Raw genomic sequence first — 20,991 nt, forward strand, 5'->3', positions numbered from 1 at the left:
AACTGTTAACATTACATTTACACCCCAAATGTGCCTCATTTTCTTAATGTGGTCTTATTACTTCAAGGACTCCATGATATTAGGGAAAGTCAATTAAGTGTTCTGATGACAAAGACAATTTTAAGTGGATCATTTTATTAAACAAAGGTCTGGTCACTGGCAGTCCTGGCTGTAAACCACCCCCACCTGCCTGCGTGCCTCATCCATCACGTCAGCCAGGAGTAGAGAGTCTGCCTGGGACATCCTGGGGCTCTCCTTTAGGCCTACAGGACACAAGAGAATCATCGGAGATTGCATTGTCTGACAGACTACGTAATTCTATCACGTTGCCAGGAACCATTAGGCAGAGCTTACATCAGAAGACATCTGCACTCAAGGTACAACTGTTTTCTGAGGAACACATCAAATAAAATGTTATTGGTCACATGCACTGCCGTGATGTGTTTGGACCATAATAGGTCCTTAGCGATTTGGACAATGGGGTACTTGAAGCTCTCATCCCGCTCCATTGATGGGGATGTGTTTGACCCCCCCCCCCCCTTTCCTATAGTCCAAGATACGCTCCTTTGACTTGCCCACGTTGAGGGAAAGTTTGTTGTCCTGGCACCACACTGCTCATCGGTGATCAGGTCTACCAACGTCGCGTCGACGGCAAATTTAATGGAGTTGTGCGCGGCCACGCTGTCATGGGTGAACAGGGAATACAGGATGCCTACTCTTACCACCTGGGGTCAGGAAGTCCAGGATCCAGTTGCAGAGGGAGGTGTATAGTCCCAAGCTCCTTAGTGATAAACTTGGATGGCACTATGGTGTTGAACTCTGAACTGTAGTCATTGAATAGCATTCTCATAAGTGTTTATTTTGTCCAGGTGGGAAAGGGTAGTGTGGAGTGCAATAGAGATTGCGCCATCTCTGGATCTGTTGGGGCAGTATGCAAATCATCTCACAAATATTGTTTCTCCACACATATATTTGTATTTCATGAAAAGGCCCATTGTTGAATTTGCCAGTGGTTTGTTTTGTCTGTGGAGTAGTCTCAGGAAACATTACAGAAGTCTTGAGCTAGCTGAATGTCAGTTACATGTCAAGGGCATTTCAGATAGTTTGCTGGCATCTTGTTGTGAATTCATACTGAGTAAACAAGACTTGGGTCTGTAACTGCTTCAACATTTAGGGGAGGCGGGGAGCTAGTTGAAAGGCCATCCATGTCGCACACATACATGGGGAATAGTTGCTAAAGAAAAAACTGTTATATTTATGGTCTCATCAGTGTACCTTTGAGCAGGCACTGGCGCACCTCCTCTGCCTCATAGCGCATCCCAGTGCTGTTGATGAAGTTGAGGGGCAGGTAGGGCTCAGGCAGAGGGTATTGAATCTCCTTCCCATTCACCAGCAGGGAGGTAGGACACCACATGTGCTCAGGAACCTAGGTGAATTAACACATACAGTGTACACCACCATTAGAATACATACTGTATAATTGGACTTTTTATGATTAGTAGGCAGTTTGAATTAGCTATGATGCGACATTGATTCAACGTATCAAATGTGTTTTTGGAGGAGTGTGCCCCTCGTAGAACCTACCCTGATGGTTCCCTTAGTGCCAACGATAACAGTGTCGTTGGGAAGCTCCACAGCAATAGAGCAGGTGAACATTGCTAATCTGTTCCTGGAGAACTTCAGGGTGACCACCATGCCTTCATCCACACCTAGCACAAACACAATGACATGGCTGATAAAGAAATACACCTGTTAACATGTTCAACACATATTCATAGACTTTCCCTCCCTCTAACATTCCAGTTGTCCTTCCATCATGTCATTTCCACAGACCATATTGTCCATTCAAACTAGAGTGAACACTGGTCTACAGCACTGCATTGTATGGAACATGCACTTGCTTAGTAGCACTGTCGTTGCAGGGAATAATTAACATTCCACTTTTGGACTACCTGAACAGCACTATGAAATATTTTCCTACAGTAAAAGTGATAAGAGGTGAGAGTGAAGCCTAATCTAAGAAAAACTAGAAAGACTGGCATGGTTAAAAATGACAGAATTTACAGATTCAGTAGGTAATAATACAGCTGTTGCACAACTTTTACAAGCTAACCATTGTAAACCTCAAGCTAAACGGTTGTAAAGAAGACTGTTGTAATTTAAACCTCAGTGGCAATGGAATGACCTCTGAGTGAACCCAAAGAGGGCAACAGAACAGACCACAGAGTGTAGGCCGTCATTGTAAATAAGAATTTCATTTTAACTGACTTGACTAGTTAAATAAAAGGTACATTTTTTTATGTTTAAAAACAACAGGGAAGAGACTAATACTGATACCACAGGAATATATATCAGAAGCAGGGAGTTGACACAAGGATTAAAATTAAAAAAGTGGAGGAATATAAAGATATGACCTTAGTGTTCTCTACAATTGCTAGCTGCGGTACTAGGCTATCCCCAATAGGTAAAGCACTAGTAATATATCCCCAATAGGTAAAGCACTAGTAATATATCCCCAATAGGTAAAGCACTAGTAATATATCCCCAATAGGTAAAGCACTAGTAATATATCCCCAATAGGTAAAGCACTAGTAATATATCCCCAATAGGTAAAGCACTAGTAATATATCCTCAATAGGTAAAGCACTAGTAATATATCCCCAATAGGTAAAGCACTAGTAATATATCCCCAATAGGTAAAGCACTAGTAATATATCCTCAATAGGTAAAGCACTAGTAATATATCCCCAATAGGTAAAGCACTAGTAATATATCCCCAATAGGTAAAGCACTAGTAATATATCCCCAATAGGTAGACCACTAGTAATATATCCCCAATAGGTAGACCACTAGTAATATATCCCCAATAGGTAGACCACTAGTAATATATCCCCAATAGGTAGACCACTAGTAATATATCCCCAATAGGTAGACCACTAGTAATATATCCCCAATAGGTAGACCACTAGTACCCCCAACATCTACAACTAGTATTCCTTCCTAAATGTCCCATCGCTGTATCGCTACCTGTGTCCAGACAGACACCGGTGGCTTGGATGCACTCAGGCTTCTCTCCATTGTACACCATGCATATAAACTGCAGGCAGTAGATGCCGATGTCCAGCAGCGCCCCTCCTCCCAGCTCCTTCTCCACCGCTCTGGGCACGTGCATGAGGGGCACCCCAAAGTCTGCCTTCACCATCTTCACCTCACCCACCTCCCCCCGAGACAGCAGGCGCTCAATCTCCAGAGAGGCTGGGAAGAAGCGGGTCCACACTGCCTGGAGCATCAAGGGAGGAGGAGGGAGAGCACTATGGTTAAACACATATACATGAGCAAAGATGAATAAAGTATTATTTTTAACACAGTCACACGGGGCTGCCTTCACCTGCGTGCTGTTGAAACACTGGCTGGGTATGTGGCGTGGTCATAATGACACAGGTGTAACAGTCTGTATTACCTCCATGAGAAACACGTTGTTCATCGTAGCAGAGGCCACCAGCTCTTGCACCTCTCTGAGGTTCATGGCCATAGGCTTCTCACACAGCACATTCTTCTGGGCCTTCATGAAGAGCATGCCAACTGGCAGGTGGTATGGGTGGATGGTGCCCACATATACCACCTCTACCCACACACAGTGACAATGAGGAGACAGGATTAAGGATACATTTGAAAGAATTAGAAGAGGAATACATTTTATTACTGGACATGAGGCCGTTTAGAAGAATGCCATAATAAAATGCACTAATAAACATTGTTCTGGCGCATATTACACACGCCGAGAGGGACATTAAGCACCTGAGGGGACGGCTAGATTATGTTTGAGACAAGACACTGACCAATCTCTGGATCTCTGGCCAGTTCCTCGTAGCTGCCATAGGCTTGAGGGATGCTGTGCTTCTTTGCAAACTCCTGAGCGTCCTGTAGTTTCCGCGCTGCCACAGCAACAATCTAGGGAAGACCAAAAGGTGGGCTTTTTCATTCATCACTTTACATTTGCAACATGTTTGTAGCCCGTGGCACTTTTAAATAAGCCACTTTCACATTTCTATATTACATTTAACTCATACTCATTTAGTTCGAGTTTTACGGTAAATCATTCATTTGTACAGAGAATACCGTGTGGCATTAAACGAGAATGTAATGTCAGCAACTCGAAAAATTCATTACAATAGGCCACATTGTAACTGTTACAATCTACTTAAAGTTAACTACATGGGTGCGGTACAACCTTCTGATATCTGATCATAAAACGGGTGGGTATCATTTGTTGAACGTTCCAACAGGAATCTGTTCCAAAAACTTCGTAAAGTACAAGGTTGCCAACAAACAACGCATACAACAGTTCAGATTATTCACGTCCATTTGAAACTCCACGCCGACGATATCAAACTGAGGCTTGAACACGACCACAATAAAGTCTGTGGTGGTGGGTGTCACTGTCTACTGTAAACGGGTACAAGTACCTGATGGTCTCCGGGAGGGAGGGTTTTCAGTGCCACTGTAAAATCATGGCTTATTTTCCCTGCGCTACAGATTCCCCACCTGGTTGCCATATTGGCGTAGAAAACATGTAACTATTAGCCAGCAGGTGGAGACAGACACTGTCTCGAGGCAGCGTCATTGATGCGAGTAACCAACCAGTCGTGTTCGGAATATTACAAATACATCCGGGTATATCAAGCACACACGTTATAAAACACTGGTGCTGCAGTAACGTACATTTACCAACAGATGGCATTAACGTGCCATTTTACACCCATAACAGACCGAGGTTTGGTGCTAATTTTTATTGTGTTTAATGAATAAATGTTCATATTTTGCATTAGGCCTACAACACTTCAAATCTTTAATATCAAATATTTGAATTACTTTTAGATTACATTATTTCCCCATGTGCTGCTTGGTGTACTGAAACCTAAAAGCTGGCCATGGTAGCCGATGTTGTCAAATGTGCCATATCTAAACTTGCTGACTCATCAGGCCTTTTTTCCACCCATGACCTTGGGTAGCAAAGTCATTGGTCATTGTTTACTCAGGCAATAGTTTTCAATTTGGGGGTCCGACAATGTGTCTATGACAATTCGTTTTTTCTCCAATTTCGAATGTATTCTGACTGATGGTCACCCTCTTAGGATGATCTTGTCACCTCATGAAATAAACCTCACCATGACAATCAGTGTCCTTTATTGAACCCATCAATCATACACTTCACTGTGACAGACTTTGGTACTCTTAATTTAACCTGTCAGTCTTAGCAGCTCACAGTAGCCTACTAATCAACTCAGGCTTCCTTGTCTTTATCGTCATCGTGTTCAAATGTGTCTCTCATCAGGTGCAAGCTGTTTAGGGCTAAGTCATATACACTCAGGGATTAATCCCTCCCTCCTGCCTCAAACAGCTCTGTCCATGTCCAGGCCCTGTGGCACAGGTCAGATGGACCATGGTCGAGTGGCGAGTGAGGGGTGGTTATTGGCGGTCCTGGTTGAAGACCACTCCCACTTGTTTCCTGCACTCATCCATAACCTCAGTGAGCAGGGCCGACTCAGACAGGGGCATTCTGGGGCTCTCCTTCAGTCCTGCGGAAGAGAAGGAGAAATTGACTGACTCTATTGTAAGCAGAAATTGACTGACTGTATTGTAAGTAAAGGTTCAGGTTGGAAGCAGCATGTATAACAACTATGTTATTGTTTATTTGACTGTTTTTACTGTTTATTTTCTAGGATCTACCAACAGCATTGCAATTGAATTGTTGTTGTATATCTGTTCAAACAAACACTCATCTTAGAACAGAGAAATTGTGTTTTTCTCTGGTAAAACCTTGCGAGCCACCATACCTTTGAGCAGGCACTGCCTGACTTCCTCAGCCTCGTAGCGCAGTCCAGTGCTGTTAGTGAAGTTCAGAGGTAAGGAGGGCTCAGGCAGGGGGTACTGTGTCGTCTTCCCATTCACCTCCAGTGTGGTGGGACAATGCATGGGACCTAGAACCTGAGAGGACATGAAACAGCCATTATGTTTTATGTGTATACTTATCAGCATATGCATTAATAAATAATACATCTCAATGAAGTCTCAATCAGGGACATACTGTAGATCAGACATTGTTTAGCATTTGTTGGCTCTTTCATCGCTATATTACATTTCCCCTAAATGAAGATAAAACAGACTGGGCAGTTTAAAGGTTGATTCAGTAGCAACATACCCTGATGGTGCCCTTTGTTCCGCTGATGGTGGCGTCGTTAGGCAGTGTAACAGCGATGGAGAAGAAACAGCAAGCCAGCCTGTTCCTGGGAAACTTCATCACCACCACCATGGACTCATCCACTCCTGTCAAACATCAACAAGTCAAACAGAAAGTTAGCCATTCCCCTACAATAAGTAATTAATTATTGTCGTAGGCCTAGTTAATACTGACCCCAATGCTAATCTGATCCTTGGGTTGTGCCCAATTCCAAACTCATTGTCCCTGTCCCACCCTCTCTGTTTTACTTGACCGGTACTTGGCTTACATGACCAGTGAGTAGTATCTTGTGATAGATTGTTAGCGGGCCAGCACGGACAGGACATGTAGGTGCCAAGATTAATACCTGAGTTAAGAAGAACTCCAGTGGCATGGATGGACTCTGGCCTCTCCCCGTTGAACACCATCAGCACAAACTGCAAGGTGTAGACCCCAATGTCCAGCAGAGCGCCTCCTCCCAGCTCCTTCTCCACCGAGCGAGGGATGTGAAGCTGAGGGGAGCCAAAAGAGGCCTTCACCAGCTTTATGTCGCCGATGGCGTCCTCAGCCAGCAGCCTGCGAACCTCCCTGTGCAGTGGGAAACAACGGGACCAGATGGCCTGGGAGAGGACAGAGAGACCATCACCTCACAGAGTGGACAGATAGTTCCTTTCTGTACCTCAACTTGGTCATTTCTACAACAGCCCTCATATTATCAACAAAGTCCGGCCATATATTTGCCAGACCTTGGTTCAAATATATGTGTATTTGAGGATATGGTATTTAAAATACTTTTTTCTGTGTATTTGAGTATTTTCAAATCCACAGCCCAAAACAAGTACTTATATTTGAATATTTCAGTGGTTATTTGTTAACACCAAATAGTCTACCAAATTGTATTTGATAGTATTTTCAAATACCCTTTTCAAATAATATATTCAAATACCTGGGTTAAATGTATGGGAGTGTATTTGAGTATTTTCAAATACTTTGCAAGTGTATTTCCAAATACTTAGCTACTTGTCTTTTCAAATATAAGATATCTGAATACTTACTTTGCATGTACAGTATGTGAAAGTAATTTAGTTATTTGAAATAGTATTTGAGCCCAGGTCTGATATTTGCTACAACAATGTGACAACAGTACAAATGGTGAGAATCAAGCAATAAATCATGTTAACAGACAGAGACACATTTATGGAAACCCCAATTCTCATTGAGCCTTTCGCACACCTCCATGAGAAAAACGTTGGACTTCTTGGAGGCAGCAATGAGGTCCCCCACCTCCCTGGAGTTCATAGCGAAGGGCTTCTCACACAGCATGTTCTTCCCTGCGTGGAGTACCAGCAGGCCCAGGCGCCAGTGCTCCGTGTGCAGCACGCCCAGGTACACCATGTCTGCAGGGACAGTCACACAGTACACAAACTGGAGGCTGATTTTCAAACAGTTACGTCATTAAGCCATTATCTGTGGCTGCACAGACAGACCCTCTGAGGCTGTTAACCCACCAATCTCTGGGTCGTTGGCCAGCTCTTCATAGCTCCCATAGGCCTTGGGGATGCTGTGCTTCTTGGCAAACTCCCGGGCACGCTCCAGACTCCTCGCAGCCACTGCCACTATCTGGAACGAGAGGGGAAAACACACAGACATTCATCACTTCTAGGCAAGCTGTCAGTGCCGACGGAGAGAGAGAGAGAGAGAGAGAGAGAGAGGCAGGAGGAAGAGAGACATCCAGCATGTGAATCACAATAGAATGTGTTTGTTTGTTTGGGTGGGTGGAGTGGAGTGGGGTACCTGGTGGTCTCCAGGAGGGAGGGTTTTCATGGCCACACTGAAATCGTGGCTGATCTTCCCCGCACCGCAGAGTCCCCACCGGGTCGCCATGTTGAACAGATGGTAGTTGGCAGGTAAGAGGGGCTGTGCCTGGGCCTTGGGTCAGAGCTGGGGAGAGCAGTTGTGACCTTGTGGAGTGCTGGGTAGTCAGATGTAGTGGAGCTCCACAGCGTGTCCACAGAGCTGGTAGCTTCACCCTGAAGAGCTGCTGCTGCATTTATATGCTGGAGAGGCTGGGAATGTCAGCTCTCCACTCTGCTGCCCCTCAAGAGGCGGGTGTATCACACACACACTCATACATATGCGTAAGCATACACACACACACACATATGAGCACACACACACGCACACACACACAACCCTCAGAGCACCACCACAGGTTCATACAGTCATGTAATGCTGCTGCTGATACAAGTCTCTTACAACCAGGCCAAAGCGGTTTGTACCGGTTGTCTCTGACAATCTGTAACAGAACAGTTCAATGGAATGCTCCAGCAACATTAGCATTATGGGGAACTGAACGGTTTAATGTGTAGAGACATACTCACTTTGCCCTCACATAATCACTGTCCCAGAACGCTGCAGGTCAACCCGGGGAAGCTGGAGCTATTAGGAAGGAGGTAGGGGGCTGTGATTAGGTATTGATTCGCCTGCAAGGGCTTGACAGCAGCACACAGGCCAATGGTTAAACTGGAGCCACACAGGGACCACTGGGGTGAACAAGTAGGCTATGCAGTGTTCACAAGCTCCCATAGGAACACACAGTACAGCCAAGCACAGTTGTTTAGCTGCTGGTCAATACACTGAGCTAGGATGACTATGGAAATGAGAGAGCTCAGTTGCCCCTGGGCTAAACATTAAACAGTTATGACAGATTCATTACCAGAACGGATAAACAGATGGATTACCAGAACGGACCACTAGATGGCAACATGTTATAAGTGTAGTTCAGGGATCCTGCAAAGCTCTGAGAATTTCAAATGGATTATTGTTGTGTGTTACATTACAAAAGCATCATCAGGTATCAAACAAGTATCAACCCTGAAATACAATTGTTGACATTTTTGGAAATGGCCATAGCATCTGATTAGAGAGAAACATACATTTATTTTGTTTTCTAATTGTTGTGCAACTTATATCATTATTGTATTTCAGGCTGATGTATTTATGACTATTATCACTTTTTATATGATAATAATACGTCCCAATAAGCCAAAAAATAAATATATATCTATATATTTTTTCCCACATATTTATTACACAGTGTACTGTCTTCCACTATCTTAATTACATTTCAAACAGATACCTAGAGATTGGATTCAAATGAGAACATTGTCGAAAACAATTCTCATTGTGAAAAAAAATACATTTTTATCAATGACTCTGACTCTGCTGGTCGGCTGCTTTGCCTTTGTGTCTCACTTCCAAAGGCATTCTGGGAGCTGTGTGCCGTTGTCATAACGACAAGGTACCAGCTGGGCAATTTGTATGCAAATGGCGTCAGGCTTGGCCTAATCTCCCTGCCTATACCACAGGACCTGGTTGCCATGGGAATGTCCATCTCCGCCTTGGGTGAAATGTTACACTTTTTTGGTGTAAATTTTGTGTGCAGCAGGAAAGGTGGACATAGTGATGTTACTGCCTGGTGGGTAGGGAGAGAAAGAGAGAGAGGGAGAGAAGCAGGAGGAGTGAGTGTCAGTCAGGGCCATACCTGAGAGGCCTGGTCCATCTGGGTGTTGGAGGTAGGGAGGGGAGGATTGGGCCTGGTGGCAGTGGCAGATGATGGGGCAAGAGAAATAACCTAGAGCCTCAGGTGGTCTGCTATGGAAGTTCTGGACAGGGCTGGCGCAGAGAAGAAGCCAGGTACAACTTTCTTCCTCCAAGCTGTGACACTGCCAGCCATAAGAGGGAATGAAAAGTCAAACTTTCTTTGCTGAGACTCGTCAAGACATCTTTCTCTGTTTCTAGCATGGCTCTCAAGGTCAAGAAGAGGGCATGCGTGCCTCTGAACTGAAGACTAATCAGGCAGGCTCACAGATCTGACAGAGATGGGCTGAAGGACAGGAGGGTTGGCATGGTGTGGGATGGGACCAGGGGCCCTGTGGGGATTGTGCTTGAGATTGCAAGACGAGACGTCATACAGTAAAGATGGAGTTGGCTCCAGGAACAGAGACTGCTGATGAGATGAGCCGAGTCAGGACGTTGGCATGCAGGAAGCCAGGCGGTGGCTTCATTAATTCACAGCAGCCAGGACGATTGCCTTCCATTCCTATCACTTCTCACTGAGTGCTTATTTGATTAAAATTTCATGCATCATCTCTGTCTGACTGTGTCCCTGGCTTTGTCACTGACAAGGCTGGGGGAGTGTTGGGGGCTGGGTGGCTATCAGAGATGTCACCGTGGTTGGTTTCCATGGCAGGAGCCATGTTGTTGTTGTGTGAAGGTGGCTGATCACAAAAGACACTTTTGTCTTTGCACTCCGTCACATCACTTCATCTTAGCTTTCAGCTGTCAGTAGAAGTGTTCTTCCTTTGGAGCTGCAATAGCTGTGCAGCTATAGACTTCATCCCACAAAACAACATTTCATCTCTGACTTGAGCTTAATGGGAAATAAAAATGTCCCTGCAGGGAGAGACTGTATAACCCTGTTTTGATTTAAAGGGTTTCTATTTCCTCTTAGACACAGCTGCCCATAAGTGAAATACACTGTATATCTAGAGCTGGGTGAATTTGGGGGGACTAGTATCGCTGTACTAAAGGAGCCACCATCTCTCCATCTGTAACTCAAGGTCACTGCAGAGGGAGTAGGGGTGACAGCCAGGCAAGGAGAGGGAGGCGAGCGCCGGGCTGGTGAGGAGAGGAGGTGCCGAGGGCAGGGGAGTTTGAGGTGGAGGGAGGCTGGTGAGGAGAGGAGGTGCCGAGGGCAGGGGAGTTTGAGGTGGAGGGAGGCTGGTGAGGAGAGGAGGTGCCGAGGGCAGGGGAGTTTGTGGTGGAGGGAGGCTGGTGAGGAGAGGAGGTGCCGAGGGCAGGGGAGTTTGAGGTGGAGGGAGGCTGGGAGGCGAGCTTGATGAATGTGGGGGGAGAGCAAAGTGTGCAGGGGACCAATAAGTAATTTTGTCAATGGAACGGGATGTACTGACATTTGGAGCTGCAGTTTTTCCTTTCCATTAAAAAGAGTGTGATAGCGCAGAAGGATAGAGCTGAGGATGAGACGAGACGAGATGAGCTAGAAGGCTGTAATGGCAGTCTTTGAGCTTCTGCACTGTGCCAACCCTTTGGGAATCATATCTGTGTCTGCAGCACATACCCATTGGATGAGACTATACCTTAGCAGAGAGAGAGAGAGAGAGAGGCAGAGAGAGAGAGAGAGAGAGAGAGAGGCAGAGAGAGAGAGAGGCAGAGAGAGAGGCAGAGAGGCAGAGAGAGAGGCAGAGAGAGAGAGAGAGAGAGAGAGAGAGAGAGAATGTATTCACCCTGCATACCATAATTGACAAACAAAAAACAAATCAAATCAAATGTATTTATATAGCCCTTCTTACATCAGCTGATATCTCAAAGTGCTGTACAGAAACCCAGCCTAAAACCCCAAACAGCAAGCAATGCAGGTGTAGAAGCACGGTGGCTAGGAAAAACTCCCTAGAAAGGCCAAAACCTAGGAAGAAACCTAGAGAGGAACCAGGCTATGAGGGTTGGCCAGTTCTCTTCTGGCTGTGCCGGGTGGAGATTATAACAGAACATGGCCAAGATGTTCAAATGTTCATAAATGACCAGCATGGTCAAAGAATAATAATCACAGTAGTTGTCGAGGGTGCAGCAAGTCAGCACCTCAGGAGTAAATGTCAGTTGGCTTTTCATAGCCGATCATTAAGAGTATCTCTACCGCCGCTGCTGTCTCTAGAGAGTTGAAAACAGCAGGTCTGGGACAGGTAGCATGTCCGGTGAACGGGTCAGGGTTCCATAGCCGCAGGCAGAACAGTTGAAACTGGAGCAGCAGCACGGCCAGTTGGACTGGGGACAGCAAGGAGTCATCATGCCAGGTAGTCCTGAGGCATGGTCCTAGGGCTCAGGTCCTCCGAGAGAGAGAAAAAAAGAGAGAAAGGGAGAATTAGAGAGAGCATACTTAAATTCACTGGAGTCAGCCTCCATAAATACTGGAGGCTGAGACAGGAGGGGTCAGGAGACACTGTGGCCCCATCCGATGATACCCCCGGGCAGGGCCAAACAGGAAGGATATATACCCCACCCACATTGCCAAAGCATAGCCCCCACACCCCTAGAGGGATATCTTCAACCACCAACTTACCATCCTGAGACAAGGCCGAGTATAGCCCACAAAGATTTCCGCCACGGCACAAACCAAGGGGGGGCACCAACCCGGACAGGAAGATCATGTCAGTGACTCAACCCACTCAAGTGACGCACTCAAGTGACGCACCCCTCCTAGGGGCAATGACAAAGGCAAAGTGTTCTCATGCTTTGTTGATTTCAAAATAGCTTTTGACTCAATTTGACATGAGGATCTGCTATAGAAATTGATGTTAAGCGGTGTTGGGGGAAAAATATGCAACATTATAAAATCCATGTACACAAACAACAAGTATACAGTTAAAATTGGCAAAACAACACACATTTCGGCCTCCCGAGTGGCACAGCGGTCGGACCAAAATGCAGCGTTGTATGCAGACATAACGAAATGTATTTAAACAAGACGAAACACGAAGAACACTTGAAATGATTACAAAACAACAAAACGATGTAGACAGACCTGAACATGAGAACTTACATAAACACGAAGAACGCACGAACAGGAACAGACTACATACACGAACGACATGTGGGGCAACATACACAGACACGGAAGACAATCACCCACAAACAAACAATGTGAACAGCCTACCTTTATATGGTTCTCAATCAGAGGAAACGTCAAACACCTGTCCCTGATTGAGAACCATATAAGGCTAATACCAATGAACCTAAACATAGAAACACATAACATAGACTACCCACCCAGCTCACGTCCTGACCAATTAAACAAAGTAAAACAAAGGCAAATAAGGTCAGGAACGTGACACCAATTGAATTGAATTGAGAGCGAGAGAGAGAGGGTGGGTGGGTGGGTGGGTGGGTGGGGGATAGATTATGTTAGTGCTGTTATCAGCTGCTGCTGGTGGAAAGACATCCACATATATAGATACGACTCTTCCTGGCCTGCCATGGATAACGTGCGGTTTCCATAGGTTTGATGTGTTTGATATCATTCCATTTATTCCATTTCAGCCATTACAATGAGCCCATCCTCCTATAGCTCCTCCCACCAGCCTCCTCTGCTACTATCTGTGGCCACTCACCTGTGCAGACACTCCTATATGGTTTTCACCCAAATGCACATTATCCACGGCAGGCCAGGAAGAGTCGTGTCAGGTGTCACTCTCCTGATGTGGTGTGATGTGGATGTCCTTCCACCAGCAGAGGCTGATAACAGCACTCACATCATAGCAGGAGACAGGAATAAATATTCCGGACTCCACAGTAGTGATAGGTGCTAGAGGTTTTCTGAGTTGAGGTTAGAGGTGCTTCTCTTTTCTCATCTCCCTCAGAGACGTGGAAATGTGATACTGTGGTTTATTATCTATCGTGTTTTGTACCAGCCTGTAGTAAATGTTAACAAAGCACTGATGCATCTAGTATCTGTCCTGTATCATTAAATGGAGCCTGTCCTACTCAGAGAAACTGTTGTATGTATGACACTGAAGGTAGACACACACTGAAACACACAATACACAATTTGAGCCCTTCTATAAAAACAGCTGTGTCACAACTATCCCAGTGTACAGTGGAGACACTAGTATCTGCAGACTGACTGAGTACAGATTGTGTAAGGAGATACAGTTGAAGTCGGAAGTTTACATACACTTAAGTTGGAGTCATTAAAACTTGTTTTTCAACCACTCCACAAATGTCTTGTTAACAAACTATAGTTTTGACAAGTCAGTTAGGACGTCTACTTTGTGCATGACACATGTAATTTTTCCAACAATTGTTTACAGACAGATTATTTCACTTATAATTCACTGTATCACAATTCCAGTGGGTCAGAAGTTTACATACACTAAGTTGACTGTGCCTTTAAACAGTTTGGAAAATTCCAGAAAATGATGTCTTGGCTTTAGAAGCTTCTGATAGACCGATTGGCATCATTTGAGTCAATTGGAGAAGTACCTGTAGATGTATTTCAAGGCCTACCTTCAAACTCAGTGCCCCTTTGCTTGACATCATGGGAAAATCAAAAGAAATCAGCCAAGACCTCAGAAAATAAATTGTAGACCTCCACAAGTCTGGTTCATCCTTGGGAGCAATTTCCAAATGCCTGAAGGTACCACATTAATCTGTACAAACAATAGTACGCGAGTATTAACATGATGGGACCATGCAGGCGTCATACCGCTCAGGAAGGAGACATGTTCTGTCTCCTAGAGAGAACGTACTTTGGTGCGAAAAGTGCAAATCAATCCCAGAACAACAGCAAAGGACCTTGTGAAGATGCTGGAGGAAACAGGTACAAAAGTATCTATATCCACAGTAAAACGAGTCCTATTTCGACATAACCGAATAGGCCGCTCAGCAAGAAAGAAGCCATTGTTCCAAAACCAGCATAAAAAAGCCAGACTACGGTTTGCAACTGCACATAGGGACAAAGATCATACTTTTTGGAGAAATGTTCTCTGGTCGGATGAAACACAAATAGAACTGTTTGGCCATAATGACCATCGTTATGTTTGGAGGAAAACCATCCCAACCGTGAAACACAGGGTGGCAGCAGCATGTTGTGCAGGTGCTTTGCTGCAGGAAGGACTGGTGCACTTCACAAAATAGATGGCATCATGAGGTAGGACAATTATGTGGATATATTGAAGCAACATCTCAAGACATCAGTCAGGAAGTTAAAGCTTGGTCGCAAATGCGTCTTCCATATGGATATTGACCCAGAGCATACTTCCAAAGTTGTGGCAAAATGGCTTAAGAACAACAAAGTCAAGGTATTGGAGTGGCCATCACAAAGCCCTGACCTCAATCCCATAAAACATTTTTAGGCAGAACTGAAAAAGCTTGTGCGAGCAAGGAGGCCGACAAACCTGACTCAGTTACACTAGCTCTGTCAGGAGGAATGGGCCAAAATTCACCCAACCTATTGTGGGAAGCTTGTGGAAGGCTACCCCAAACGTTTGACCCAAGTTAAACAATTTAAAGGCAATGCTACCAAATACTAATTGAGTGTATGTAAACTTCTGACCCACTGGGAATGTGATGAAAGAAATAAAAGCTGAAATAAATAACTTTCTCTACTATTATTCTGATATTTCACATTCTTAAAATAAAGTGGTGATCCTAACTGACCTAAGACAGGGAATTTTTACTAGGATTAAATGTCAGGAATTGTGAAAAACTGAGTTTAAATGTATTTGGCTAAGGTGTATGTAAACTTCCGACTTCAACTGCATATACAGAGTCCATCACTAGGCTCCCACTGAGGAGGGAGTGTCAGACATGAGGAGAGCCAAGAAGACACAGAGCAAATACCAACTCCTATCAACCGGTTGATTACAATGTCCTCTTCAGCTTTGGGAGCTTCCATTATGTCGACCTATCAACCAGTTGATGTGAACATATCAAACAGTAATCTACCAACCAGTTGATAATTTGCCAAGAAACAAGGCTAATGTCAATCTCTATCAACCAGTTGATAGTAATGTCCTCCGGTGCTTGGGAATGTCCATAACCCCTTGAAGGTCCAGAGGGGTGTATAGAGGTGTTGTATTGGGCATGTCAGTACTCTTCCTGCAGCCTTTCTGGAGCCCTCTTGCTCTGCCCACTCATCTGAACCCTTCCGTGGGAGTGAGAACCCTTAAATAGTCCCCACAGCTGTGTTTCAGTGGTAATTGCCTGATATGACCTGTATCAAATCAAATCAAATGAAGTTTATTTTATATAGCCCTTCGTACATCAGCTAATATCTCGAAGTGCTGTACAGAAACCCAGCCTAAAACCCCAAACAGCAAACAATGTAGGTGTAGAAGCACGGGGGCTAGGAAAAACTCCCTAACTGTAATATTTTTATCAACCGTCCTGTGGCGCAGGGGTGCCATGGGACGAAGACTGTGGCCCTGCATGTGTGTCATGCCTCGATACACCCTGACAGCAAAGATGGAGCCGCCTGCCTCCCTACCTGCACTTCATGCACCTGTAAAGTAAAACACTGACCCAGCACCTCACAGAACATCCATACTCAAAATAAGCGCATGCTTTATAGAGCTCTATAATCATAATTTCAGAGCTCATTGTGGGTTATTTACTTGCACAGTTCTAATGATTGATTGTTGTGATGGAAAGATGTTTACTGTACATGTTCTATTGACATGGAAGAGACTGCGTCTGCCTCAGGGTTTGGCACACACTCACACTCACACACACACACAGACTACACACCTTCCCGCTGGCTGGCAGTTTTATTAACTGTATGCTTGTCCACAGTCATAGTCGGTTAAGGCTTTAGAGGCCGGTGGAGGAAGAGGTGTCGCTGAGAGCAAGATAGGACACAGAGGAGCCTGTAATGGAATGCCTGAGCCCACTAACTGTGGACCAAGATAAAAACAGGAAAAACCAATTCTCTCCTTTTGCCAACTGAGCTGTGGCAGGGATTAGAAACTGGAGTCTGCTCCAGTGTATCTCCCCAGAAATGTGAGCTGTGTTTTATGTGGGAATTATTGAAATCGTTCGTCGTCTCACTCAGTGGCGGCCTGGGTAATTTGATGACGTTAGCTCCACACTCTGATTGGACATCGTAAGTTAGTCACGCCATCTTACAAAGCTACCATCCCTCAACAAAGTGGGCCAAGCCAGAGAGATATCATGCAAAATGTGCCAAACAGAAAGAATAAAAGTCAATCAGTGGAATTCATGACTGAAGCTCATCTATGGAACAAATGCACCAAAACATATCCCCCATGTGTTATTATAACATCTTGGCTAGAAATGTGTGTTTGGGATCTTAACAAAAGCTGAAGAACATATGCAAATCCAGGTACTTTCCTGTCTGTTTTCCATGTGTTTGGGATCTTAACCCCTTACACTCGTGGAAATTGGCCTTTGTGGATCGGGCCATATGTAAATGTTTGTGGTTTTTGTTTGGAACACAGCCCATCACACAATTACTGTTGTTGTTTACGCACTCCAAAAATGTTTAATTATAAAATCGCCATCTGGGTTAGGTGGGCATCATTTGAAAGTTTATTCTATTGCCAACATGACTAGCTAAGTTATAAAATGCGATCCGACAGTATAAGGCTTTCAAAAGGCACTTCAGACAGATTGTAATTTTGGTGCATAGAATGGAGTCATGAGTCCATTCACGTGTGTGTTCTGTGGTTCATTTTCTTCACAATACCACAAACACAGGCTCATTCTGTTCAGGACAACCCAGGGTATAAGGCATGTGATCCCTGTGACTGTGGATCAAACATAGAGATCGTAAATGTTGATACTGTAAATTACATGAGTTTCCAAATATGGAAATGTGAAGCGCACATTTGGACTCACGGGTGTGTGGTTTGCTTGTATGACATCAAATCTGTATTTATTGTAATTCTTAACGTCTCATCTTTTAGAACCTATCGATTCCTCTCGATTAACAGCATTTCCCACTCACACAACAACAAATGTGCAAAAGTAGCCCAATTAGCTGGAGGGATAGGGGCATCATGTTGTGCGCGTTGCTCAAGTTTATAACGGCTGTCAGTCAAAACCCATACAGCACTGTTAAATGGAGAACCTGAACTCTGACATCATGTGTAGCATGTTACTGTACAGTGACTGTGTTCCAATTTAGGCGCTTATTAATCACTAAATCTGCCATTTTCAACCAGTATACGGGATGACAGGGGCTATGAGTGGAAAGCTCTTCTCAACTTGTTTATTTAAGCATTAAGACATGTATGTTTCTTATACTGTATGAATATACAGTGTAAACTCTTTCAATCCAGTCACCAAAAGTACCAGAGGTATATCACACTTCAAAAGAAATAGGTCCCTTGAATGTGTAAATCAAAAAAAGAAACAACCACATGAATGGGGCAAAAGGCATGGAACCGACATTCCTCAACAGACCCAGAAACATTGCATTCTCTTTCAAGAAAATGAAACAAATAGGATGTGCATCAATTATCTGAATCCCTGTGTGGTTGACTCATAACAATCATGAAATATTCAGAGTTTAACAGTCTCCCTTTAAATCCTAACGGCTGGGGCAGGATAATAACAACCAGAACTGGATGCTCAAAAACACAGCATCTCTCCCTCTGTCTTTCTCTCTTCCACGTCTCTCTCTCTCTCTCTGTCTCCCTCTGTCTTTCTCTCTTCCACGTCTCTCTCTCTCTCTCTGTCTCCCTCTGTCTCTGTCTTTCTCTCTTCCACGTCTCTCTCTCTCTCTGTCTCTCTCTGTCTCTCTCTGTCTCTCTCTCTCTGTCTCCCTCTGTCTTTCTCTCTTCCACGTCTCTCTCTGTCTCTCTCTGTCTCTCTCTGTCTCTCTCTCTCTGTCTCCCTCTGTCTTTCTCTCTTCCACGTCTCTCTCTCTCTCTCTCTCGGTCTCCCTCTGTCTCTCTCTGTCTCTCTCTGTCTCTCTCTGTCTCTCTCTCTCTCTCTCTCTCTGTGTCTCCCTCTGTCTTTCTCTCTTCCACGTCTCTCTCTCTCTCTCTCTCTCTCTCTGTCTTTCTCTCTTCCACGTCTCTCCATCTCTGTCTCTCTCTGTCTCTCTCTCTCTCTCTCTCTGTCTCCCTCTGTCTTTCTCTCTTCCACATCTCTCGCTCTCTCTCTCTGTCTCTCTCTCTCTCTCTCTCTGTCTCCCTCTGTCTTTCTCTCTTCCACGTCTCTCTCTCTCGCTTTCTGTCTCCCTCTGTCTTTCTCTCTTACACGTCTCTCTCTCTCTGTCTCCCTCTGTCTTTCTCTCTTACACATCTCTCCCTCTGTCTCTCTTCCACATCTCTCCCTCTGTCTCTCTTCCACATCTGTCTCTCTGTTTCTCTCTCTCTCTCACATTTTTTTCAAATTCAAGCTGCTCGATTGGCATGAAAAACATTGTGTCAATATTGCCAAAGCAACAATGTATACAATATACATTGTAATAAAAAAATAAATAAAAGAAACTATAACTAACTTATAACTAAATAACGTCATCTTCACCATTACATCGGTACTACAACTCTATTTTCTGGGTCATTTTGTTCTGATACTCTCCCTGCCCTCTCACCCACCTTTACCCCCCCTCCATTTCTGTCCACTCCTCCCTCTCACCCAGTTCATATTGCTCTGGGGGTCTTGGTATAGTAAGACATCATACTGTGAGATGTGTGGTTTAACATAAATGCTACTGAATGAGTAATGCAAGCAAAGACAACCCCTGAAGCCCATCAGAAACACCAGCAGTAGTAACATCAAAGGAAGCTTGGAATATATTAGTTCTAAGAATAGTTGAAGCTAACTATTTTATGCAAATGAGGATCTTCATATTTCAATGCAATACATCATGTGATGTTAATGGCTGGTCCCTGGGTCTGGCCAGCTCATTTCAAGGTGATCATACAGTCAATCAACCAGAGAGGAAGAGGCAAAGCTTGTAACCCAGATGTGAAAGTAAGCGCTCACAATTTACCCAGATCAATCAGCGTCAAGGCAAGGAATTGGGTTGCGGCACACCGGGGTGGGCGAACTCACAGGGGGTGTTGACTATACAGCAGCATCACACGGTGAAACATTGGAAGCCATTAATTTTCAATGGAAGTAAAGCGAAGAGAAACTGAGTGGGCGGGGGACCGATTAGCGATGCGAGCATGTGCGAGGGAGCTGAACAGGGTGGGACTAAAGTTAGGGAAAGCTTTACTTTATGCAAATCGTCTGCAATATTGTGGCGCGAGTGACCAATCAAAGCTTGCCATAGCTTCCAGCCTCTGCTGGATTGGCTGTTGATACCTACAGCTTCACTACCTAGCATACTGGCTAGCTTTCTAGAACCCACGAGGCCCTCCAAGTCAGAATTACAAGTGGGAAACCCGAGTTGCCGAGTTTCACCACTGACCTTTTACCTTTTCAACCAAAAGATAACACATTTGTTATTGACAACTACAGCCTTATCAATGTGGATAATGTAGCTAGTCTGACCATATTGTTAATGTTAAGCAAGCTAGCTAACTTTATTATTAACAATGTTAGCAAGCTTATCAAGCTAGCAGTTCCCAGTTTCCAATTTGCCATGAGCGCGTGAAGCCAGCCTGAATAAAGATATCCCATCAAGGCCATTTACCATTGAAAAAAATGGTCACAGTTCTGGTCTACTTAAACCAGGGGTGGCTCTCTCCATAGAGATAGACAGAGGACTCTAGTGCCCAAATGCCAGTATTAGCATGGGCAACATCATTAGGGCCTTTCACCATCTGGGTGAGACTTCCTATGGGTTAAGGAAAGATCACATAATTGAATCCAGGTCATCAAGAGGGATCAGCCAATGAATTATACTCGTGAGCAAACATTTCATAACTGCAGGTGGCAGTAAATCGCCAACCTTGACATTGTAGCTGTTCAAACAACACACTCCAGGTGGCAGTATGCACCTTTTCAGTTTGTTTACCAACTCATAGAAGTATTAGAAGAAGAAAATGAACTACTTCAAAATGGAGATGCCGCAATGGCGCTGCCCATGCGCTCACAGGCACCGATGATCGGTTTGAACATTAACATGCATCGCTTGCGGTACGGTTTTGGAAGCACCTTATCTTTCATATCAGCGAGAAATGGTTTTCCCCCTAAAAAAGGTTAAATTGATGCACAACTTGATAGCGTTAGGGTTAGTGTTCCCACATGGCCATATCTCCATATTACAGTGCTTGTTT

The 20,991-nt window shown here is 44.6% G+C and overlaps 2 protein-coding genes across 2 annotated transcripts; both read right to left on the reverse strand.

Annotated features, from left to right (window-relative positions):
* Nucleotides 1-115: 115 nt before the first annotated feature.
* Nucleotides 116-4,633, reverse strand: dhdh.2 (dihydrodiol dehydrogenase, tandem duplicate 2). Its single transcript, XM_055918382.1, has 7 exons — nucleotides 4,467-4,633; nucleotides 3,840-3,951; nucleotides 3,461-3,624; nucleotides 3,028-3,280; nucleotides 1,585-1,709; nucleotides 1,276-1,426; nucleotides 116-263 (listed from the first exon to the last, which is right to left on the reverse strand). Exons 1-7 carry the CDS (start codon nucleotides 4,554-4,556, stop codon nucleotides 154-156), a joined length of 1,005 nt encoding a protein of 334 aa, XP_055774357.1. The 5' UTR covers nucleotides 4,557-4,633; the 3' UTR covers nucleotides 116-153.
* Nucleotides 4,634-5,170: 537 nt separating this feature from the next.
* Nucleotides 5,171-8,879, reverse strand: LOC129852726 (trans-1,2-dihydrobenzene-1,2-diol dehydrogenase-like). Its single transcript, XM_055918383.1, has 7 exons — nucleotides 8,015-8,879; nucleotides 7,729-7,840; nucleotides 7,454-7,617; nucleotides 6,588-6,840; nucleotides 6,203-6,327; nucleotides 5,838-5,988; nucleotides 5,171-5,579 (listed from the first exon to the last, which is right to left on the reverse strand). Exons 1-7 carry the CDS (start codon nucleotides 8,102-8,104, stop codon nucleotides 5,470-5,472), a joined length of 1,005 nt encoding a protein of 334 aa, XP_055774358.1. The 5' UTR covers nucleotides 8,105-8,879; the 3' UTR covers nucleotides 5,171-5,469.
* Between the last annotated feature and the right edge of the window lie 12,112 nt (nucleotides 8,880-20,991).

This window comes from Salvelinus fontinalis, chromosome 4 (assembly GCF_029448725.1).
Source record: "Salvelinus fontinalis isolate EN_2023a chromosome 4, ASM2944872v1, whole genome shotgun sequence".
Lineage (NCBI taxonomy): Eukaryota > Metazoa > Chordata > Actinopteri > Salmoniformes > Salmonidae > Salvelinus > Salvelinus fontinalis.